The sequence below is a fragment of the Typha angustifolia genome, chromosome 10 (genome assembly GCF_048772165.1).
Source record: "Typha angustifolia cultivar Huaian chromosome 10, ASM4877216v1, whole genome shotgun sequence".
Classification (NCBI taxonomy): domain Eukaryota; kingdom Viridiplantae; phylum Streptophyta; class Magnoliopsida; order Poales; family Typhaceae; genus Typha; species Typha angustifolia.
Window position 1 is genome coordinate 5687878 of NC_133248.1, and position 26865 is coordinate 5714742.

General features: G+C 33.7%; 1 protein-coding gene across 1 annotated transcript; it reads left to right on the top strand.

The window, feature by feature from the left end:
* The first annotated feature begins 1374 nt into the window (after positions 1 to 1374).
* Positions 1375 to 26124, top strand: LOC140768598 (uncharacterized). The gene is made up of 9 exons (XM_073108932.1): positions 1375 to 1739; positions 1833 to 1925; positions 2064 to 2168; positions 2305 to 2457; positions 5035 to 5133; positions 5223 to 5351; positions 11987 to 12166; positions 25417 to 25533; positions 25638 to 26124. Exons 1-9 carry the CDS (start codon positions 1458 to 1460, stop codon positions 25800 to 25802), a joined length of 1323 nt encoding a protein of 440 aa, XP_072965033.1. The 5' UTR covers positions 1375 to 1457; the 3' UTR covers positions 25803 to 26124.
* Positions 26125 to 26865: the final 741 nt, after the last annotated feature.

The window sequence follows — 26865 nt, forward strand, 5'->3', positions numbered from 1 at the left end:
AGTAGCCACCACTTCAGCTTCATCAGCTCTAACCCCTGTCGATTGACTAATTGCCCTACTCCCTTAGGGCAACCCACTCTTCCTTCTTCTACTCTCCTTTCTATCGTCATAACCACTTTCACCATCCCTAACCTTCCCATCACCAACTTTACTGGTGCCACACCATCACTATCGACCTCCACCATCATATTTCATTTAGGAGTCTATGCCTCCACCCACAGATTCCAAAACCTGTTTGGACTTGAATCTTGCAGGTCTTCCCCTCTGAACTTTGTCCACTGATTTTACGATATTTCTAGATCAGCTATCCAAATCACGTGAAATTAGACGTACAATATAGCAAAATCTTACATCAATCTAACGGCTAGATCCTCTAAAAAATCTCCCGAAAGTTTCATGCAAATTTTTGTCTAGAACTAGTTGCAAGTTAGATCAAACCTATTCAAGAGGAGATTGTATTAGATTTATGTAATAACCTAGATATAAAAATAAAATAAAATAATAATAGTAATGGAATTAATAATAATAATAATAATAATAATAATAATAATAATAATAATAATAATAATAATAATAATAATAATAATAATAATAATAATAATAATGAAATTATTAATAACAATAATATATAAATAAAATTAAAAAAAGAAGAAAAGAAGGAGAGACAAAAAGAAAGGCAAAAAATTTGGTTGCTTGTTCGTAGTTTAAATATACAATTCTAAAAGTAATTCACAGTTTTTAAAATAGATGCTATAATTAATTTGCAATATATATTAAATTCTCTTTTTGAAACATTGATTAAAGAGAGTTTTTATAAATTTTCTCTAGTGTCTTACTGTATTAATTAAAAAGTGATTAAAGAGACTTATATAGAGAAAAAAAATAGAAGATTAAGAGATAGAAGAAAAATAGTAACAATAAAATAACAAAAAGAAAAAACAATAAAAAAGAAGACAAAGAAAAAAAGAACAATCAGCATCATAATTAAAAAGTTTACCTTAATCTCTTACTTCATTAATTAAAATATGATTAAATAGATTTATATAAAAAAAGGAATATGAGATACAAGTAGTAGAAGAAGAATGATAAATAATATTGCAAATTTATCGTATGAAATATAAGATGAAAAAGATGAAAAAGATGAATTAAAAGAGTACGAGACTATTTCTCTCTTATGTTATCCGGTTAAAAATTCTCTTATGTTATCTGGTTAATATTCAATGAAGCACTAAATTACATTACATTACGGAAGAACAATTTAGAAAAAAAAAAGTGAGAAAAAACTAGAAATGGAAAATGGACGGGAACAAATTGAAAACCCATCATTTACCATAAAAAAGAAAAAAAAAAGAGAAAAGACGTACGGTAAGCCGGTAACCCGTAACCTGGTTAAGGGAAGCACGAGCTACTCCCCAATGGCGGAAATATTACTATCCGGCTGAACCGAAAACAGGAAAATGAAGACGATGGGAAAGAAAGGCGTCCCAGACTGGCTCAACAGCTCGCTCTGGTCCTCCAATTCCTCCCCCAACCCCGAAAATAACTTCCCAATATCTTCCGCAGAAAACCTAATTCCCACTCCTTCTCCGATCCAAGCTCCGATTCCCGAGCCCCCTCCTCGTCCTCCATCTCCCCCTCCCCCTTCTCCCGCTCCTATATCTCCGTTGCCACCTCCATCTCCGAGCTCCTCCCAGGTCTCGCCCGAAGAGATTACGCGTCAGTCTCAGCTCTTGGCGGAGGTGCGGACGTCAACTAAACTTTCCTCTTGTTAATCCAAGTTCTGCCTCAGTTAGTTAGATTTTGTTGGGCTTAATTCGTGTAATGGTGACCAGCTATCGAAGAAGGTCATAAATCTTGGAGAATTGCGGAGATTGGCTTCGCAGGGCATTCCGGATGGTGCGGGGATCCGCGCCACTGTTTGGAAGGTCTGCATGCTAAATTTCAAGATTTCAATCTGCATATGGATTCATAATTTTACTCTTTAGTAATCTGCTAGTGAAGACAATGGAGCTTGTAGTACATAATGTTGGCATGTAGGAAGTAATTTGAGTTGGTATATGCAGCTTCTTTTGGGTTATTTGCCGAATGATCGCGGATTCTGGGCAGAAGAGTTGGAAAAGAGGCGATCTCAGTACAAGGCTTTCAAAGATGATTTTTTGGTGAACCCAGTAAGTGTTCTTGTGGATTTTAGAGCAGATATAAACTGTGGAGCTTTTAGTCATCTAAATGTGACGATTGTGTTTGACTAAAATGTCTCGTTTAGGTGAAACTGTAATGTTTCTGAGAAATTTTCTTGTTAGTCAGTCAGAAATCACGCGAAGGCTAGAAGAATCTTCTGGTAAAAAGGGTGGCGAGTTTGAATGTGGAGACAGCTGCTTGCTCCAAAGGTCAGAGATAACACATGGGGAGCACCCTTTGAGCCTTGGGAAGACCAGTTTGTGGAATCAGTTCTTCCAGGTACAGTTTTACTGTTCGATGCAACAAAGAAATAAATTGAGACAACTGTTTTACATGTTATAAACGTAATATAAGTAGTATTAGATTGTTCTACTGCTCTTTATTTTTTGGTCTGTTCTTATTGTTATGTATTAGAAGCAGTTTACATTTACATACTAGCTTTTGATCTTTATTTCCTCTATGACATAGGCTATTGCATTTTATACATCTGACTTTACTGATGTGATGCGAATCGGGTTATCTCTAATCACATCAAGGAGATATTAGGTTCGATGGATTGAGTCTAGTTATCTTATTTATTTTTTTTACGTGGTTTAGTTAGAGTCTAAGTAGGTTAGAATTTTTTTTTAATTAGTTAAGTTTAGTTTAGTTAACTTTTGTGTAGTTTCACAAAAATATTTAGAATATAGACATTTGAATATTACGAAACCACTTGGATAAGATCGGTAACGTCATGATCTACAACTTTTATATTCAAAGTTTATCTAGATTCAGATTCTATCTGCGGCGGAATTAAGAGCAAACCCGATGCCAATATTTTTTTTTGTATTTCTTGACGTGTTTTTTTTTTGTTATTTAGTCTTTTAGGGTTTTTAGGATGTGGGCTAGCTTATAAATATGTGTCTAGACAGTCATTTTGATTAAGCATTAATTATATTGAGGATTATTTATCTTTATCTTCATCGCTCTCACTTTCCTTCTATCTTGTTCGACTAACTCTTAAGTTTTGGCCAATCTAACTTCAATCTAGCAATGCCATTGCTTTCTTCCTCCTCGATTGATCACCCCCCTTATCCCTAAGGAACGGTCAAACTTCTCCCTCATCCCATCTTCCATTTTACTAAGTTATCATCACCTTCACAATCTGTCTTAGTTTACCATGTAACCTTTATCCAGGGTTATCATTTGGTAAACTACATCCTTTGCCAAACCTCTACTACCAGTGCATTTCTCTCGTTCTTCTTAGCGACTTAAACTACTCGCATGCCCAAATCCGCCACCGATTTCATATTCTATAGCTTACCCTAGCTTAACTATACATAAATTCCAAATTTAAAGTCTAGATTGATTGAACCCCTAATACATTCTTAATTCGAACATATCATGATGTATATCACGACCCAAAATCAGAATCATAACCGGCAATGTACCTCAATGTATTTGAGATACATGAAGCCTTAACTAATATTTTTCTAATTCCCAAAATAACAAAAATTTAATTATGAACAACTAACTCTAATAAATATAATCAATAATAAAGAAACACCAATGTCATCGATACTGTGTCACCAATCAAACTAAAATTACTGGTTTAAAATAAAATGTCTAATACAATCGATGGACAAAATAGTAAAATCCTAAGTGGAGGTGGGGTTCCGGTGCATTTCGCTCAGTCGCCACGTGGATTAGCACTTTCAATATTAGAAGAAGGAACCCATGAGCCAACAAATATAACTCAGGGAATAGAATCCGCTTAAAAGCCAAATAAATTTGAATCCATAACATAACTTTAAGTAAATACAAGTCCAATAATATGAAATGAGAATCTTATTAAGCTTGCTTATGATAACAATAATAATAAAAGTACAAGTAAACATAGTAAATCATATTTTATAATATGGTTCGTGTCAATATGTTGAATTTCTTTCAATGTTAATAATAATGTCATATGTTTCAACTTGTGACTGTTCTTGAGGATCCATATCAACTACAAGTCATCTGGATATACATTCGAGTCTTTTGCTTATAGTTAATTCAATTAGGGTCACCAAGTTGTGTCACTATGTGATAAACTCATCCTGTCTTTTATACTAACCATAGAGAAAGATTAGAGTCACTAAAGAAAGATTTTTAATCTAGTTTGGAACTGTTCTTTAAGCGTGCTAGAGTCACTAAATAGGTTATATGCTGATCAGGTATAGAACTGACCCCTGGACTTCAAGGTAGTCTTGAGTCACCACTAGGGTTAGAGTTTTAATTTATATGATAGGTTTTTAAACCGATATTTGAGATCATATTCAGATTTGGAGCCTTTTTTTTTAGTTCTCACAATGCGTTTCATGTGTGTCCTTATAAGCACTTAGTGAGTGTACCAAACACAGAATTCATCTTTCATTCCTTAACCTATCAGATAACTATAATTTAATATAAGACATAACAAAAGTGAGGGTCCAAGTCTTGAAAAGTTCTATTAACATCAAAGTGGAAATATATGGTGCAAGTTTTGACAAGTTCTATCAACATCGAGTTGGAATATTGAAGTGTGCTGCACTGTATATACTTTATATTACCTTATCTATCTTGATTGGTTGTTTATTAAAACATTTATTAGTAACCAAGATGTGTTACTGCTACCAGTCCTGTCTACATAATAATTTTATTTTTCAAATTGGTCTTTTCCTGTTGGCAGCATAAATAAAGATTCTGATGCCATTTTGTTAACTAGTTTACAACATCACAAAAATTTGTGCGTTCTTGGCATATCACTTCATCATAGTGGTCTACTTTTCTACAAGAAAATGAATGTATTGATGATACTCAAACATACTCATATATGTCAATAATCTCCGTTGACAGGATTCAGAAATCATAGAGCAGATTGATCGGGATGTAAAACGGACTCATCCTGACATGCACTTTTTCTCTGGAGACTCATCTTTTGCGAAGTCCAATCAAGTAATTTTGGATTTCCATTTCTCTTTTCATATCAGTTGATGATAACTATATTATATTTGATTGATTACACTTTATTTTACAATTTCCAGGAGTCCTTAAGGCACATACTTATCGTATTTGCAAAGTTGAACCCAGGAATAAGATATGTACAAGGGATGAATGAAGTTTTGGCACCTCTTTTCTTTATTTTTCGGAGTGATCCAGATGATAATAATGCTGTAAGCCATATCAACGTTTCTTACAGTTTGCTTATGTTTTAGAATTGCTTTTTCATCTGTGGAATTGAATGCCTTTTTGTACCACACAGTATTTCTACAACTATAATAGTGGAATATAATATAATTGTTTTGGGTGATAGTGCATTGCATTTGTTTAATTATTCAGTGAATTGTGATCCATCAAATTTCCGTTTTTAAGAGTAAATTTTGCATGTTTTTAAATTTTAGGACCTACTTGGAAACATGGCCAACCAAAATCTTGCATTAGTGGTACATCAATAAATTTTATGGTCCTTTCCAATGTCCTAGAATTGTGCATCCAGTATGCACAATAATGTTAGCTAAGATACGTTGAACATTGGCACACGTACCAACTTCAGGTATCTAGAAAAATCCATCATGTGAACCTTGAAAAACTGACATAGGCATACCAATAGTACCATAATATAAGTGGATATAAAGATAATGAGTTGTACTTTTCATTAGTTTAGGAAGGCACGAACATGCCTGTATGACTCCCTTGGCTATGTCCTACACATGTTGGACATCGACATGGCTCTGACACGTGTCGGACATGCGGAATGTATCCAAAATTTGATAGAAGAAATTAGTTGGACATGCCAAGGATACACGTGGATATGTGAGGAACACAATTGAGATATGAGGGTGTGATGTGGTATTTTTCGCTGGTTAAGAGTATTGTTTTTGAAAAAAAATTTTTTAGCGAACCTAAAAACCCGTTAGACAACTCCAAAGCTCTAAATCACTCAACAATCCTCTAATATCCCCAAACCAAATAAAACTATCAGCTCTAGCTCCTTTCCTCGCGATAAGGGCTGCTCTAGTGATGGTGGAGGTTTACAATGGCGGAGAATGGTGATCTCCTTACTTCCTCTTAGGATGATGATCGCGATCTCATTCCTTCCTTCCTCTTGGTATCTCTCTCCCCCTCTCCTCTCATTCTCTTTGTTTGATAGGGAACGTAGCTTTCCCACTGTAGTAGGTGGTTGCCCAATTGCACCTTTTTCTTTGTTTTTTGTTTGTTGATTCATTTTAGCATTTATGTGTTATGTTGTAAAGCATTTTCGCCTAGCCTATTATGAATTTTAGCTCAACGTACAAAGTGCGTTATAATTGCATTTTTATGTATTTCTATTATAGGCTAGCAATATATTGTTTTATGTAAATTAATAAACTACATATATTACTTATTTATTTATCATTATATTCTAGATGTGCCCTTATCCTATTTTTATAAGATTTGTTGTATCGTTATGTCTTTATGATTGTATTATGTTTCTGTGTCTTGTGTCCATGTGATAAGGTCTGATACCAATTTAATAGGTTTTTGTACCAAAGATAGGCTACGCAACGATTCCTTAAAGATCTAAATGTATTACAGGAATCAATCCGCGCACCTGTGGAAAAATATTCGTCAGATATTCTCTAGTAGTCAGAAAATTACAAAACCTGGATTAGATCCGTAACTTTTTGATCTATAATTTTCATATTTACGCCCTTTACAGATTCAAACTGTAGTAGGGACGAAAACACGGAACAATGTGGGTGATGGTAGTGGTGACGGGTGGAGTGGATGTTAGGGTTATGGATGGGTATGGAGGTGAAGGTGGATAGTGGATGTGATTAAGGGATATAGACGAAGGGAATGAAATGGTCGAGATCCCAAAAAAGAGGGGTGGCTCGACAGACGAGGGAGATTAGAAATTAGGAGAAACCTTGCTAACGGTAGAGGTGGAAGGATGGTGAAGAGGGAGGAGAGAGAGAGAGAGTCTAGAGAGAAGATAGGAGGCAAAAAAAATCAATAATCCAATTCCATCATGAAGTTGGCCTCCATCCACATATTTATAGAGGCTAGCCAACAAGTTCTAAAACAATGTGTAACCCTAATTCTAGAGGATTCCCGCCGATTGCGTTCGAACGTGCCCGGTCGTACGAAAAGCTCCATCTCTGTATGTGTGAACGCGATGTAGGCATTCGAACGGGGGCGTTCGAACTCGTCCGACTGCGTTCAAACGTACAATATGCATTCTCTGTATTTGTGAACCTGATGCAGGCGTTCGTAAGAGCGTTCGAATGTGACCCCTCCTACGTTCGAACGCGACCTATAGATATTTTATTTTAATGAAAATAAACAACTAATGCAATAAGAAAAGATCCTAACTAAGTGTATGACCGTGCTTCATAGCATCAAATTTAATTTTGATATAATTTGAAAATTCTCATTATTGATTTTGGAATTGGTATGGCTGTTCAAACTTAATTACGTAAAATTCTAAAAGATATTATAAAATGCAAGAAAAATCCTATTTTTTACAAGATTTGTTGTATCGTTATGTTAGTATGACTATATCACATTTCCGTGTCTTGTGTTCGTGCTTCACAGCATCAAATTTAATTTTGATATAATTTGAAAGTTCTCATTATTGATTTTAGGACTGATATGGCTGTTCAAACTTAATTATGTAAAATTCTAAAAGATATTATAAAATGCAATAAAAATCCTAAAAATCACAAAAATTGATAGAAAAATAGCAAAATATAGATTACTCGTATGAAGTTTGAAAACTACAAAAAGATACTCAACCTCGTTGAATTCCAAGTTGGATCTCAAATATATTTATGCTCGTTATCATCCTCATCATGAGGATAGAAATACAATTATCTAGGATCTTTAGATATTTCAAAAAGTGATTCTATCATATTAGTCATATCGAACGATTGTCTGGGAATTAGCATAACTAGTATATGAGTCATATGACCTCTCGAAATGAGATGAATCATAGTCATAAAGAGCTACACTGTCATGGCAATGCTGAAGCTAATAAATATGTAAATTCTAGGTTTCTTTTTCTTCAATTGTTCTATCATGATATGTGAGTTGATTGCTATTATCTTTCTTATCAAATGTGGAAGGCATAATGTATCACTAGGAGTATCGTCAGAGCCTAGGGTATTTCTAGTACTACTAGTGCTACTATTTCTCATTGCCGAATGACTTGTCTTAAGCCTCTCCTTATCACACAACCTCTCATCTTATAGCACTTTATGCAACTAAGGATTATCTCTATCATCCAATAGTCTATTCTCTATTTCTCTGATCTATGCAGGTCTTTTTTATCAAAAACATAATTCAAATCAATTATTTGATCATTTTCTACCTTTTCAAAATTCTTTTCCTCAAATATCATATTATGATAACAAAATGCTAATTTCTCCAACATCTCTATTGCTAATCTATTTTGCATTTTGCTACATATCAAAGAGAAGGTCGTCCAAATTCACATAGTCAGATTTAAGGTATTCTTTGATATTAATGTCAAATTTAGTGCCCCTCCCGTCTATAAATCAACTACCATTCAGTTGGAATGCTACTAGAAATAACTATAATAACTTTAGTATTATTGAAGTGGCCCAATTCTCAATCTATCTCTCCAATTGAAGTGTATATTGCATATATTTTATAAGATAATCTTCTAATTAGGTGCAAGAGAATATAGAATTATTTAATTGAATCATAAAGCTTATTTATCGCAAAGGATTTACTTGTGCATGTCGGGCTACAATCTATTATTTTGTTCCTGTCATTAGTGACATTTCTAGAGATCTAGAATTTTGGATTTAGAAAACCTATAGATATAGTGATTTTTAAGCATTAAATCGTTAAATATTTACAAATGAAAGTAAATTGCAAGCACGCCTATCAAACAACATGTATATCTCAATGTTGCTAGTTGTGTGTTCCATCAGGAGTCAATCAACTTTTATCGCTTCTTTCTCTATATCCATAGTTTATTTATGAAATCTATCTTAGACTTGTCTTCACTATCCACCATTTGTAATACCTTAATAAAAAGCTTAAATACTATAGTGATATTGTGATATTATTCTGAAAGCTATTTCCAAGAATTATAATCTTCAAAGCTCTATACCTACCTTTTAATCTATAGTTTTTATTTTTATTTTTTTTATTTGTGTAGACCATTTTTGTAATGTAAACATCTACATGAGGTTATCCTTATATTTCATAATAATTTCTAATACTTGAAAATGAGTGATAAATCTAGATATGTTAGATCTAATGATCTCCTTACCATTTGTAAGTTGCCTGAGTAGATGAAGAGCCTAGCCATGGTTATGTATAATATTTATTATCCTTTGACCTTCATGTATCACTGTTTCAATTTTAGCATCCTTGGCAATATCCTGTAACATGAAATCAATCTTTTCTAAAAATGTGATATGCAGTTTTTAAAATGAGTAATAGTATTCAGACTTCAAAAATATATTGTCTCTATGCTTGAGTACATTAAGAAATTAATTAAATTTTTTTTATTTTGTATAGTCTACTCATCACATATTAGAGTATAACTAAATTTATTCTAATATCATTTAAATGTCTCAATATAAGTGTGAAATTTATCTATCTCTAACACAACTTTTTATTAGCGCTACTAGGAGGCTAAACACAATGCCTGTTGATGTTATAGCATCTTTGATAATATGGATTATCTACTACATTAAAAAAATATGTTTATAGCAAGATTTGAAAAATCGGGATTGGCCTATTAAAAAAATGATACGATACGGCTGTATCGGTCGCTTGGATTGGATCGGACTTTTTAATTACGTAAAGTTTTAAATTTTATTTAAAATGCAAGAAAGTTTTTAAAAATTTAGAAAAAAATTATCAAAAATAAGAAAATAAAAAAGAAAAACTATGGCGTAATGAAAATTGAAAAGAAGAAAAGATTAGAAAGAGAGTGAGTGGAAGAAAACTAAACAAAAGAAAGAAAAATTATGGTGCAGTGAAGAAGAAGAAAAAGAAGAAGAAGAAAAAGAAGAAGAAAAGAGAAGAAAAAGGGAGAGGGTGGAAGAAATAAAAAAGATTGAGAGGAAAATAAAGAAATAAATATAAAAATTATATACCAGAGTTCGTTAGAAATCGCCTGAGTTTGATTTGCACTGCTAGGGTTCGCCGAGCTAGATTTCTCTATAAGAGAAATAATAGTTATATGGTAAGGAGAGAAAAAGAGAATGAAAAAGTGAAAGGGAGAAAGAGAAAGAGTTCGGATTGAGCCTAGATCGGTCGATTTCGACGAACCATGGTTTATAGAAGAAAATTTAGAGATAACTTTATCAAATATCAATATACTTTGCATTTCTGATCCCTTAAAAAAACAAAGATAGGGAACAGTTTACCTACTCTTAACGGTCAAAGCAAGCCCTTTAATTCAATTCTTCATTCTTTAATTCAGAAAATAGTGGTTTGTCTGTAACCTCTTTTTCTTTAAATATATGTATCCATCAGTCCAAATAGTTCTATACTCTAGTATCACAAGAAGTTGTCACACTAGAAGACCCAATCCCTAGATTTGTCAAGCCAAGCCAAATAATTTTTTCTTTTGTTGATATTTTGATCATTTCACTGTCTGATTTTATTTTTATTCTTGTAGAATCTAAAATTTGATAATTGAATATCTAGAGAAATTGATTTAGCCAGAGCAACATTTATTGTATCATCAACATCAATGTAATCAATATAAAATGGTCTAAACCTGTGGGCAATTCCAGAAATAAAGTTCAACCTCTGCAATACTCTTACGCTACCTCTAGGTTCCAGAACTATTAGATCAATATACTAGTATCTCAATTTGGTGAATGCAGTATGTGAACATTCGCTCCACATAATGAATTAAGGGATCAAATAATATCTTGGTCATCTGTGGTTATGTAATACTTGTAGGAACAGTACCATTATTTTAGACTGTGGTTACCTTGTTCTGTCAAGTTAGATTTCGTTTTCATGTGGGTAATGTAATAGAGATTACTGATCTTTAATTTGTTCATATAATAATTTGGTGAAACTAGCAAGTGATCATATATTGTCTAATAAAGATTATCTAGTGAATAATTACTTATGAAACATTTTGCTGGAACTCTTCACATGCAATGTCTTTGTCAATTGAAGAGTTAATTATATGAAGTTGTATATGATCTCATGATCAAGATAAATAAACCTGTATCATAATAAGTGTCATTCACCTGGCTTTTCTGCTTGTTGTGAATTATAAAAAGGAGAAAAGAAAGAGGAAAGGAAAAACAAAAAGAAGAAAATAAAAGGAAAAAGAAATAGAAATAAAATGTGAATGCTCTTATATTTCCTAATCTACGGTTATAGGCATGGATTCCTTGGGAAGATTGCTTTGCACCTAGTCGATGGGATAAAGAGGGAATATTTGTATCCCAAGGTATGGCAAAATTATTTTTTGACATCCATCTGAGGGACATCAATCAGAGGATGCCATTGGTCCATCATATACTTTTAGCTGGATGAGACTAACAGTCTTTTTGCTAGTGTTTAATAATGATCCAAATGCAGGACCTACATATCAATACTTGATTAGATGATCGGTTTTGTCGTGCATATTAGTATTTTTCCACTGACTGTGTTGATACTAAATTTCTCAATGAGGAGACTTATCTTATTTATCTTAATAGGTTGAAGTTTGTTGGAGATGTATGTAAGCTACTACTTTATGCTATCTCCTGCTAGTTGATTGCCTTTTTATCCAGTTCCACTTTCTCATAAGTATGCTAATTTGGCTTTTAAACAGGACTGTGCAGAAGCTGATGCTTTCTTTTGCTTTGTTGAGTTGTTAAGCGGGTTCAGGGACAATTTCTGTCAAAAACTTGATAACAGTGTTGTTGGCATTCGGTCTACAATAAGTAAATTATCAGAGCTTCTAAAGAAGCATGATGGAGAACTTTGGCGCCATCTGGAGATCATAACAAAAGTAAGAAACAGAAAATTGCAATAATTGCCTCATACTATTACGTGAAGGTCATAATTGAAATTTCTGTTCTTTAAATCCCATGCAAATCACATGAAGTGTGATCTTACAGGAACATTTTGGATGACAACAATTATTCCGTACTGCAGAATTTCTGCCTTATAAACATTAAAATGATTTGACATAAGTTACATCCTTCATCTTGCTTTATTTCCTGTGATCAACTTACATTTCTGCAGTTAAATGAGGATTTTACAATTATGATTTCTTCAACATTGAGCTGGGTGCTGCTAGTGATCAATATTGTTTTATAGTGAGTAATTGGAGCTTGTGATTAAAACTTCTCAACTATTTAACAATATTTGTGAGTAAATTGTAAAGTACTTTTAAAAGAATTATGAATATTGAAATTTTGAGAGAGATAAATCCTAAACTGACTAGGTGTAGAAGATATGGAAAGTCAAAGTCAAAATTCAAAGTTCAAATCCTACTTGGAATATGAATGCTTATTCTATTAGGTTTAGAAAATTGATTAATAATTGGACTCTAAACACCGAAGCTAAGTAGGAGATACAATTGGTGTTCTTTTAGTATTCTCCTAGTATTGATTGCAGAGATTCTTCTACATTTAGTTAAAGGATCCAAAGGCAAAACAAGGCATTCATCCCATCTAAGAATCCCTTACCTAAAGGAGCTTTAATTTTTTATCATTGTATGATGAACAATTTCAGTCCGAGTGCTAGTCAAACATCGTTTACAACTTGTAGCATTTTAGATAAGCTAAACCCAGAGGTTAGAAGGACGATCAATTAGAGAGAGCTCAAGGACTTACAAGTTCATTATTTGCGAGTTCCTAATTTCTTCATAGAGCATATTTTCTACCAAAGTGCAAGGAGAGTGATAAATCTACGAAACGATTCCTTCAAGATCTGGATTTATTGTAGGAAGCAGTACGCGCAACCGAGAGAAAATATTCACCAAATATTGTCCCGTAGTCAGAAAATTACGAAACCTAGTGGAATCGATTTATAACTTTCTAATCTACGTTTTTCGTATTCATGTCCTTCACAGATTCGAACTGCAACAAAGACGAAATTATGAATTAGTGTGGATGATGGTGGTGGTGACGGGTGGAGTGGATGTTAGGGTTATGGATGATAATAGAGATGAGGATGGACGGGTGATTGTAATAACCCAAAAAAATAAATAATTAAATAAAAAAAATAATAAATAATGTAATAACCTAGAAAAATAAATAATAATAACAATAATGTATAAAATAAATAAATAAATAAATAAATAAGAGAAAAAAAGTTTTGGTGTTGCATGGCACGAGCTCGTGCCATGCAAATAGTGGGTGCACGTTGAGGGCGCCACGTGAGCCCACAACTGAGCCAGCTGGCTGCGGCAGACCCGGCACCGCCACAGCTGCCGCCTCACCTCCACCGCCTTCCCTCTCTCTTTTTATATCTCTCTCTTTCTTTCTCTCTCACATATTCTCTCTCTCTCCCCTCTCCCTCTCTCACATATTTTCTTGTCGATGCCGGCCTACCATCGCCGTCGCCGCCGCAACACCACCCTCACCGTCTCTCTATAGCTCTCTCTCTAAAGACTCATTCTCTCTTTCTTACCCTCCTCTCTCTCCTAATCACCTCTCTTTCTCTCTTTCTCTCCTTCGCTTATCGACGCCGACCTACCGTCGTCGCCATTGCTGCCGCCGCCACTACGGCCGAGGTGAGCCTCCCTCCCTTCCCTTCTCTTCTTCTCCTTCTTCTTCTTCTTCCTTTCCTCTACTTTTTCCTCTGTTCGTTTTACCTTCTATGGTAATAAAACACGTGTAAAGTACTTATGTTATTTAGTTAATCTAAATTAGATCTTTAATTTAATTTGTCAAGAATAGATATATCTAGTAACATGGTAAGTGTAATTTCAGTTAATTATAATTATAAATATTTGTACATAAATATATTTTTAACTTCATATATTTTATTAGATTAATACATGTCTTTATTATATATATATATATATATATATGTATAACTTATTATACATTATTATGCATGTAATATAATAGTAGGCTTACTTAATGTTTATATTACATGATTAAGTAAAGATTAATTTATATGCAACTCTTAATTTTTTAGTAAGGGTAGTAGTGACAAAGTAATTAAAGTATAATTATATAATATGATATAATATAGGTGCTTGTATCTTAAATTATATTATTGTACATGGAGCTCTTTTACGTTTTTTTTATCAAAAGAGATTGACTATTATATACTTAATATATAGTTAGCAAACTATGATTTTATAAATAAATCTACAATTAGAATAATAACATGCTAATATTATTATAATTAAATATATGATATAGATCAAATTATTTAATAAAAACAAAAGAAGGAATTTTAAACCTAATAAATCATCATATGTTACACAAATAGATCCTAATTGGATAAATAACTGACCTTATATTACTTAAATATTTTCAAATCTCGAACCTTCTTATTTAAGAACCTGTGGACCTTAATGATGAGTTGATGTTGGACTGACGAACGTGAGAGATGCGTGGTTCGTGTCTTCTGATCAGACAGTGAGTAGTCTTATCCCCTAGACACCTTTCTCAAATTAGGATATATTATATATTATGTACATGTATGTTTTGGCCTCCAGCATGACTATATGACTTTATATAGAAATGATTTCAGTCAAGCATATTTTATCATGTATTTAATTAGGCTGATCTGGGATATAAGTACATTGGTGATATATAGAGATGATTGGAGATGATTATACTGTTATGGTTTTATGTCAAGATGATCTCTAGCATGAGTGCGCATGTGATAGACTAGTAAGAGTATGTATGTGCTAGATACATGGTTGGAGTTTGCATTATATCATTTTTCTCTTGGCTTCTTTACTACCTAAATTCTTGAGTTGCATGATCTGTTGCAGTACTGGATATATGCATATGATTTATCATGTATAGAAAATCATGAAAATAGTTGTGTATGAGGATGTGATGTGATGGCTGGAACGATATCTGGTCTGGACTGGTACTGGACATACTCTTAGCGTATGGCAGAGTATGGTGATGGCTGATAATTGTACTCTTAGCGTATGACAGGGTACAACTATCATTGATATACTCTTAGCGTATAGTAGGGTATGATTACTTTCTTCTGAGATACTCTTAGCGTATGGCAGGGTGATTTATTTACATAGATACTCTTAGCATATGATAGGGTATGCTCTGAGCTTGTGACATGATGTATATCGAGTTTGGGGCCGGGTATCGTAGTCCAGCATGGTGGATGATATTCAGAGTTGAGACAGATAATTGTGATAGTAAGAAATAGCTGGATTATATCTGGCTCTGACATATATGATTATTTAGTGGTTGGCATACATCATACATCATCATTGATGTGACTAGTATCATTAGATCATGATTGTTATACATCATGTGTCGTTATATTCGGTGATATTATATTGTAACTTCATCATAATATATTTTTGGTTAAGGATATAATATGCTCATTCATGAGAATTGATTCAATTTATATATATATATGTCATTGAGGGTACATATATACATGCGCATATATGGCATCATGTTGCTTTCTGATTCATATTATTCAGTACATGATTTATTTTCTATTTGGCATCATTTATTCGGGGTAAGGTCTATTCACTGAGTCTTTTGCTCATGATTCTCTTTTTATTTCTTTTCTAACCCCCCTAGATATTATGATACGTGATAGTGACTTGAGGTATCCTGATGAGATATTTTAAAGCAATGATAAGGTGAGCTATAGACGTGAAGCGGTATAGAAGATAATTTAACCAGACATTGAGTTGTATCGTTGTTTGTTATATTTGTATCTTATTGTATCAGATGATGATTTGTATAGTACATGTTAGATTATAGAGCACTTGTGTATCAGTTATTTAGTTGTATCTTGATGGTTTATTGTGGCCTGTGTGAGTCCTGCTAGATTAGGTAGTAGTCTAGTGTATATTATTGTGGACTTAGATATTCATATGTTAACAGATTTATTTGGTTGATAATATGATTGATTTTGTGTTGGATTATGTGAGTATGAATATGTTAGCAGGTATTATTTGATGATGTCATGATTATATGTGCACAGGAGTGTATCTGTGCGTGACGGGCCCCGCTGGACCTATCGCGTGCGCCGCGCATGCCGTGTAGGCGCATGGGCGTGCACGTGCTTGTGCTGGGCGGGGGCGTTACAGTGATGTTGTTTAAGTGATTAAGACGAAGGAGAAGAAGTGGTCGAGATCCCAAAGAAGAGGGAGGACTCGATATATGAGAGAGATTAGAAGTTAGGAGAGACCTTACCAACAGTAGAGGTAGGTTGGTGAAGGAGGAAGGAGATTAGGGTAGAGAAGATAGAAAGAAGATAGGAAACAAGAAACCAATAATCCAATAGCATAATAATTTTAGCTGCTATCCATACCTTTATAGAGGCTAGCCAATAAGCCAAAATACAATTATTAACCCTAATTCTAGAAGATTCCCGCTGATCACGTTCGAACGCACAAAAGACGTTCTCTGTATGTGCGAATGCAATGCAGGCGTTTGAACGCGGCGTTCGAACGAGCCCGACCGTGTTCGAACGCACATTTTGCGTTATCTGTTTTTGCGAACCTGATGTAGGCGTTCGCAAGGGCGTTTGAATGTGACCCTTTCCGCGTTCGAACACGACCTACAAAAATTTTATTTTAAACAACTAATGCAATAAGAAAAAACCGTAACTAAATGTATCAGAGAGCTACTACATATGTTTGTGTGCTAAGCTACATCAAGGTTTGATCATTGAGCATCAGAGGAGTTGAACTAACTTGTCTATATTGACATCTACACCTACACAAGAATTTCAAGATTTTAACCACGTTCAGTTGAGGATAATTTATGAGGACTGAGGAGCAATCTATTTCACCGAGTACATCGACGTGGAAACTTTGAGCAAGAGATAAACTTAATGGTGAAAATGATTGTAAGTGAATTTTGTATCTACGTTTGAGTGTGAATTAGATTGGCCTGAGAGGTTGATTGAATCCTTGATATTTTCATTTCTTAGTCGAAGGTTTTTCCATGTTACAAAAATTGTGATTATGTACTTGCCATGCTTTTACTTTTTCTATTCATTCTCAGCTTTACGTTTCTAATCTTAGCTTTTCACTTTCAACTTGAGTTCAATGTATTTTCATTGTTTGAGTAGTATTTAATTTTTCAAGTACTCGAATGATTCAGATTACTTAATCTAATTAGAATTCAGTTTACAAAGTTTGATTTGGAATTGGTTTGTAAACCTAATAGGATTATATTGTCCTAGTTTGATTGGATTTGATTATTTAAGTTTGACTTTGACTTGGGGTCCATATCATCTACACCTAGTCGATCTAAGAGTGCTATTTCCCCTAAAATTTCAACAGACATATGAATAATTTTTTTAATGTAGGAAACCTCTCTAACCAAAAGAGGAAAAAAACCACCAGTCCGATCAAGATCAATTTATTTCACTCAAATCGTAGAAATAAGGTTCTCTTACAGTCACTTTTACCATACTTGTTAAAGTCTGCTTGCTTGTACTCCTCGATGAAATACTTTGTTAACATAGATTACATCCTCATTTGATATTCCTTGGCATGGTTCATGAATGCTCTATCTCAATGGTTAACGTCGATGATGACAACTCAGTTTAGCTCCTCTGGTGATGATCAATCTTTGATGTAGCCTAGCACACGGATACACGTAGGTGACTCTTCTCACATTGTTATGAAGTATGCTACACGATGGAACCTTGAACTCATAAATAAGGAATTTGAAGCTTCTCAAGTTCTCTCTAGATGGATCCTCTCTAACCTCTAGTTCAACCCCTTCGAAGTGCTACAAGATGTATTTGGTGCTTAACTAGCACTTGAATTAATAACTTCTCACACAATGACAAAAAGGATGGATCCAAATGGCCAATCTCGATCCGGGCCCAATACCAGTTAGTTGACTGGTATCAGGTGGGTTCGGGTGTATTGGCCAATATCCGATCTAGGTCGAGATCGATTGATTTAAGTCAAACAGTTCAAATCCATAGCGGATTTGAACCGCATTTAACCCAAAGACATCAATAATTGATGCTCCCATCCTCCTCTCTCTTGCTCTTTCTCTCCTAACCAAAGTTGGTTCTTCTCCGATATAGAGATCTAGCTCCAGCGAGTTTTTTTTGAACTCTACGACATAGATCCATCTCTAGCGAACTCCAGTGACTTTGAGTATGTGATTTTTTTCCTTTTTTTTTTCCTCTTCATTGTAGATGCAAAAAGTATGGTTTTCTCTTCCTTTTTTTTTTCTTTCGGTTCTTTCATTCTCTCTCTCTCTCTTCTTCTTTACTACATAAGTAGCAAATTTTTTTTTTCTTTTCGTTTCTTCCACTCTCTTTCTCTTCTTTTTCACTGCAAGAGTTTTTTCTTCTTTTCGATTATTCTACTCTCTCTTCTCTTCTCTTCTTCACGGTAGAAGAAGTAGAAAAGTGATTTTTGATTTTTTTTCTTTTTTTCTTCTTTCGGATCTTTCACTCTCTCGCTCTCTTTTTAATTCTTTTTTTGAATAAGCGAGTGTTTTTTTTTATTTTTTTAGTTTTCTGGCTTCATATGTGAGTAATTATTTTTTATTTTATTTTATTGTCAGTTTTTCTAAATTTTTAACTAATATGATCGATAGATATTATTTTTCCGGGCAGCTGATTTCTATTCTGATCCTAAGTTTTGGAACCTTATAGAATATGAAGCTCCTTTAAGTGAGAGATCCTTGGATGGGATCGAGACCTTTGGATGTCATCAATTCTAGACATTTACTTTCCTCAGCTTTTAGTTGGAATCCTTTCTTTTTGTAGGTGAATTTGTACCAAATATTTTTCCCTGATGGCAATCCTCGTGTGCTTAGAATATAGATGGCCGTGCCGGCAGCGTACCAGCACATGGCATGAGGGATGCCGCATGGCACCCCTCTTAATAGCTTTGCTGCTTGCTATTGACCTCGTTGTCGAGCTTGCCGTCGCCATTTGCCTTCGCCATCACCCGAGCTTGCGTCGATCTAGATCTGCATCTTAAGTTTTTAACTAATAATCTCCTCTCTCTCTCTCTCTCTCTCTCTCTCTCTCTCTCTTTCTCCCTCCCTCGGGCTAGGGCGCTCGACGGCGATAGCGAAGGCGAGTAGTCCCTTACCTTTTTCTCTCCTTACGGCACAGCCATCGTTAGCTTAGAATACTTGAAATAGAGAAATCTAAATATTTTGCATTTGAGATCTTGGGGATTGAGAGGAGACATAATAAAAGAATTTGAATTTTTGGACATTTGGAAAACATTTTCTCGGTATGAAGTGTTCTCATGGCTCAAGAGTCCAATATTTCCTATACACGTTGGCTATGAATCGCCCGGATCTTATTTGATGATGAAGGCCTATTATATCTCGAGAAAAGAGGACCACAACTATGTGTCAGTAAAACCTTCTTGCAAAGTATATTAGAGCTTGAAATTGTGAATTAAATATGCTCTCTACCATGTAGCTCTTAATGTGTAAGACTTGGGTCAATATTTAAAGAGTGAGAATAATCGACCTTCCTCAATCACAAAAGATTTCAAACAGCTCAAACCATGTAAGAATTCAAGTCTGTGAAAACACAACTCCTCAATATTGTATTTCACTTACATGATATGCGTGCTGTAACAGCTCCTTAATATTGTATTTCCCGACCAAACTAGGGTTTGCACAGAAGAGAATAATCATCCTATACATAAGTGAACACTGTTAGAAATATTAATATTTCTATAGTGTTATTTTAAAAAAAATAATTTTGTGAATAAATATTTTGATTAGACACCTTTTCATAATTATAACTACTTTTTAGTTATCTAACTACTTTCTAGTTATCTAACTACTTTTTAGTTATATAACTACCATAACTAATTTTTAGTTATATAACTACCATAACTATTTTTTAGTTATATAACTACTCGCACCTTTTAGTTAGTGTCTTTTCATTTTCTATAAATAGAAGATGGTGCTGTTGTTTTGGAGTATTCTACAGACCTAAGTGTTTGCTTTGTTACAATTAATTCTAGTTCAGATCAAGGTTCAATTTTGCGAGTTGCACCTTGATTCGTGACGGTCTTGTATCCCGAGAACAAATTGCTTTCGTAATTTTCAATCGCAATAAGTGGACGGCAAATTTGTTCAAGAGATAGATTTACCTTCGCCTGACCGTTGCAAGTGCCTAGCCATTTGATTTCATTAATCTCCACTTTTAATTTCCTCCAACAAACATTATATAAATAGTCTCCTAATCGTGATCACATTAGGAAATAAAATAAACTCTAAACCAAAAGAAACTCTTAGAAATATACTAATTCGGTCTCAAAACTATGTTAGATATTTGAACGGATTGACAAATCCTAATGGCCACCCATTCAAATGGATAGAAGATATAGAATTATGTTTGAACTAAATTTTGTTCGTTCGAATGATAGCCTCCAACTTTTTGTTTAAGAAGTGATCTTGGGAAGTGGAAATTCCTATGGAAGTTACTTCCTAACAAAAAGTTCCTCCAAACTTCCTTAAATTTTAAATTTGTGTATATATCCTTTAAAAGCTGTAGATTTTTCATGGATACCCTTCAATTTATTTTTTGACAACTATATGTTAAAATCTTCAGTACTTCAAATCAGGATCGGCTATATAGAAAAATGATACAAATAGGCCGTATTGGCTCATATAGACCCGTATTAGTCACTCATATCGAATCAAACTACTTTTAATTACATAAATTCTAGAAAATATTTAAAAATGCCGAAAAATTTCTAAAAATTTAGAAACAATGACAATAAAATAAGAAAATAACAATTATGCACATATGAAGTTTAAAAACTAAAATTTCAATAATAATTTACCTCCATAAGAACAAAAGTTCACAAATTAACTATATATATGTAAAGTGCAAAAGATAGCATGACATTTAAGTGAGGTAACATGCACCCACTCACTAGTATTAGGTTCCCAACGCAGAGAGGGAAAAAAAAGAAGAGAAAAATGAGAAGAGAAAAATGAGAAGAAGCATGCCCTCTCTCTGTCCTCCCCACCCTCTCTCTCTCTTGTTAGGTCTTCCACGAGGACATCAAAGTTGATCGATCCTAATCTAGATCGAATATCGGCTGATATGACTGATACCCATTCGATACTAGCCAACTAATTAGTATCGGGCTCGGATCGGCTAATTTTTGGATCCATGCTTCAAATATAAAAAGACATAAATTCCATTAACTGAAAAGAATGTGTAAACACAAGAATAAGGATATTTTTATCTTTTGATAATCAACTTGATGAAAGTTTAATAGTTTATTAGGTTTGAGGGTAATCCAAAAAAGTTTAAAAGGTATTTATACAAAAACCAAGTGTTTCGTAAATATAACTATTAATTTTTAGAGGAATATAGATGTAAATAAGAGATTTTAGAAAGGTATACATGAAGAAAAAAAAAATATATGGGTTGAGATGGAAAATCTTTAGGAATTTAATGGTCACATGTTTTGCAAGTGATTGGTAACTAGAGCTAGGAAGTGCACTCTCCTCCTTAGGGAGAAAGTGGATTGAGCCAAAAGTAGGGAAGTTCGATGATTTAAGGGGAAATAAAAAAAATTGCTTTGTAATTCACCTTCTGCAATCAAATAATAAGAATAGGCTAGTATATTCACTTTCCTCACTTCCTAACAACCAATCACGCTCATAGAGATATTGTCATATTGCCTAGTATTTCTATCTTGCATATGTGCAAAGTGAACTTATTCGATATACTACTTTGCCCCAGTGTTCCAATAGTTGTGTCAGTGAACTATGATATGAATCGGGTCAAATTAGATTATATCAATGGGACATTGGACTCGATGGATGAGTCTAATTATATTAATTATTATGTTTATTTGGTTTAGTTAAGTCTTATTAAGTTAGAATTTTATGTAATTAGCTAAATCCAGCTGTGCAGTTTCGAAAAAATATTTAGAAGATATTTATCTAGTATTAAAATATTATGAAGCTACTTAGATAAGATCAGTAACCTCTTGGTCCACAATTTTGATATTCAAGATTTCTTCAGATTCAGACTCTATCTATGACGAAACGAAGGACTAATTCGAGATAAGTAAGAAAGACTGAATTAGTTAAGTTGTTTATGATTGTTTAGATCTAATTTCTATAAATAGGGCTTTATGGCTTGTATATTAGGTATGCATGAATGAAAAATTAATTAGATTTTGTCCTTGCATTCTAGTATCTCCGCTCTCAACTTGGCTGCCGGCCTCAATCTCCCTCTTCCCTCTTTACCAACCAACACTGCCTCTTCTATTGGAACGGTGTCATCTTACTTCAAGCCTACTTCTCTCTCTCTCCTTCTCAGAACTATCAATCTACCTAACCACCACCATCATCATCCACCATCGACACCATCTCCATTATTATCTACAAGCCGATCCATACCTACCACCAACACCAACTATCAGCTTACTAACCAGATTAGACCCAGATTTAGTCCTTATCTAATAAGGGTCTAAATATAAAAGTTGAAGACCGGAAGTCATGAAGCTATTCCAACTAGTTTCATAATTTTCCGCTTTCCAGAGAATATTTGGCGAATATTCTCCCTCGACTGCGTCGAATAGCTCGCGATTCGAGTCGACTCCAAGTTGGTACATATCAAACTAGGAGAATTGTTGATGACAATTTTGAGTCTGGAAATCCTGAGAGGGTTATTTAATTGTAATGTGTGAACATCCTTCTATATTGGCTCCTGACAATGGAACCTACCTAAAGATAATGTTTTGATCAGAAAATCCAATGCCAAAGTTCATGTACCATAAAATTTTGAGGTTCGATAGAATAGTTTGGAATGAAGAAAGAAGGGAGATAAGGTATATTTTGATAATGACTGTGGCAAGACTTATGCCATGAGCATATTCAAAGATAGAGTCTAAAGGATAATCTTGAGAGGTGAACAAAGCAGAAAGAAATCTAGTTAAGTATGTTGTTCTGTTGGTAATTTTGATTTGTGTCTTGATGTAAAATGAACTGTGTTTGTGGAGCATAGAGGAAAGGACGAAGGCTATAGTTTATTTGATGATTGGGGTAGTTAAGCTCTATATGTAGGTTATCTTAATAATTGACAATCTTTCAATTCCTTCATATAGGATGTGAATTGTGTTACCAGGAAATCTTAGTTTATCATAAAGTATATCAGTAGAAGATTTTTCTTAGTCTCATGATAAGACTTGCCCTTTGCATTCAAGAGGTCATGAGTTTATATTTTAGAAACTGCCTCTTCAGAAATGAGTGTAAGATTGCATAATGCATACATCTGCCCTTCGTAGACCTTGTACAGTCAGGAGCCTCATGGATTGGCATGCCTATTTAGTTATTTGTTTATTTTATTTCAGATTGAAGGCTCCAGGAAAGAGTTGTATAATATACTAGGAAAATAGGGGGAAAAGAAAATAGGAAGAAAGTAGGCCAAATGATTTCACATTATTTTGATGCATATATTTCATTGGTCTACTTTGAGTTGTTTTGCCACTTTGTAGACAATATGTTAGAGAAGGAGAATAAGACATAAATAGGGAATTTTCGTACAACACCATAGTTTTAAGTAAAATTTTGATTTAAACCCTGCATTTTCTCAATTTGCAAATCATGCCATCCTCTTTTCGTAAAATGAGCAAAAACCATCTTGCTGTTCATTTTTTCAACAGAAGTTAACAGTGGTCTTGGGTAAAGGTAACAACAGTACTGAAGTTGCTGAAGTTCAGTAACATAATATAATATTCCCTTTCTATGTCATCTGCTCAAACAATGTTAAGCTAACCTAATTAAAAGTTTTTTTTTCTTTATATGGAAAACCAGGGTACAATTTGCAATAATGAAAATCCAAGTTGTAACCAGGAATTTTCTTAAATGTAAGGTGTATATGCAAACTTATCTTGGAAAGAAGAAGACATCTTCACATCTTACCCATTAAATGATAGTAAGGAATTTTAAGTAAAGAAATATTGTAAGAATAGTTTATAGAATAATAGAAGCTTGAGTTATATCTAGATTGGTTGATGAATGCTCTCATTCCTCTTCTTTAGATGTTACAAACCAGATCTGGAACGATCTGAACGTAAGAAAATTATAATATTTTTATGGGAGGAAGCTTCAGAAGTCAGGGATCTAGTCGCTTTGGTTTCGTGTGATCTTGAGTTCGGACTGAAAAGATAAAATTAAAACAGTAGAGGAAAGTTAGAACTAGACAGATTGGTAATTATTCGATGTTGCGGCAGTCATTAAAAGGTGACGGGCGACCATGTGTGGTGGTGGGCGGCTGTGGCTATAAGGTAGGGTAGCTTGTGGAGGTAATGATGGCTAGGGTTTGGAGGTAGAATTAGAGTTTTAAGTTAGATTTACTCCTAGAAAAATAAACAACTATTATTAATTTACTTCTGCTCCTAGATTATTTTACTCTTACTCTTAAGACAAATTTAAAACTAAATTTTTTTTTAATGCTTGGATGATTAAATAAAGAAGACCAGCTCGACAGCCCTTTTATATATAGAGGTTGGGTACAATAAGTTCTATTAAAACTAACCTTAAAGACTTATACAACTCGAGTTACAATTCACCTTAAAGGCTTATTTAATTAATTGGACATGCTTTAATAACTTACATTACTTAACTTGCTTTAAGTGTTTACATCATGAATTAATTAAAAGATAAATAGACTCTATCTATCAATCTCAATGTCTTCATAATGCGATCCGATCTATTCCGGTTCGTATCATTGGAACACAATTTTTGACTGTATCATAACCTAGCTAAGTTGTTTGTAGCGAGCAATAATTTCAATATTATTCGACTCATGCCATATGACTGACTTTTTCTACTGTGGATGATGACCTTAGCTTGTGAGTGGCTTGTTGAATTTTGGAATTCTTAGTGATATGAGATTCGGTAGGTTTTGTCCATTTTTTTTAAGGTAGTTTTGCAATACAAAGCCATTATGCATTAGGATCTGGATGTTATTCCATTTCTTTTTAACTTCTCTATAAGATTCTCTAAGAACTTTGGCGTTCAAATTTGATGTTAGGGCAAACATTTATACAGTGATAATGCATCTCCAAAATGTATAGTTACATAAATATGACTTTTGCAGGTTAATCCTCAATTCTATGCCTTCAGATGGATTACTTTGCTATTGACTCAAGAGTTCAATTTTGCTGATAGCCTTCACATCTGGGATACACTTTTAAGTGATCCTGAAGGCCCTCAGGTGTAGTTTGTTACACAGCAATTCATTACATCTGATATGTTGAGATGATTAATACGCAATGGTTCTCCTGAGGAATGATTTAAGACATAATATTGTAAATGCAGGAAACACTACTGAGAATATGCTGTGCTATGTTGATCCTCATCCGGAGGCGTCTGCTATCAGGTGATTTTACGTCAAATCTCAAGCTGTTGCAGAACTACCCGTCAACAAACATTAGTCATCTCCTATATGTTGCTAACAAGTTGCGCAGGCCACAGAGTGGCTAACTTTATAATCTGCTTGTTCTGTTTAACATTCACAAATTCATTAACTTTTCTCCTTTTTAGCCATTTACGAATCTTAAGGAATTATCAATTAGCATGTTGTTTTCTTGTATGCATAGATGCAAGGTTGATCAGATTTCTTTCTCTGTGGCTTTCCTTAATCCATTTATGGTTAAGCTGCACTTTAAGTTGTGCTTGGATTAGATTTTAATTAAGCATTTGACACAGATATTTCCAAAAAGAAACTGTGGTGAGTTGTAAATCAATTGAATGGAACATTATCACTGGTTTAGGTTCAAAATATATGGCTTATTAATAACGTGACTTATATCTTTTACCAACTGATTTGGAAGGGAATATGTTGCCTAGCTGTTTAGCATTCAGATTAAGTCCAGATTAATAAATATTTCAGTATATATGGTGTTGTCATTGTTCTGTTCATATCTTCTTTGCTAATCTTTGCACTTGTACAAGTAAGCCTTCTTGTTAGGAAGGCATGAAGCTTGTTATTTTTACTTGCATTTGTAATTTTAGTTAGATGAAATATTTTATTTTTATAAGTTATATTCCGTAACTTGAATGTATAATGTTGTCCCTTGAATCAGCCCTTTGGTTCTTTCCTTCATGAGAAGACAAACGCAGTCCAAGTATCGTTCTTGTTTGAACCAACTTCTGAAAGGTCCCCCACTTTTTTTACGTTGTACTTTTTAATTGGATTATGTGACCATCTATTAACTTTTTATTTTGAGAATTTTGCTAAAACTTATCGACATTTTGAAATCAGTCACAAGGAATCCGCTGGATGTTGTATAGATGGTCGACATATCTGAAAACATTTTTTTTATGTCATTAGGGTTAATTCGAACAAAAGATAGGGTGCTTATTACATTTAAAATTACGAAATTTACTTTGGATATCTTACTAGCTTTATAATATACATTTAGTTCTCATATTACTAATATTACTACTCTTGGTTGACTAATCATTAATTACACATAAAATAGTTATTATCCAATCTTATAAAATTATAAATGTGTATGTCTACTATTCTGTTTTATACATAATA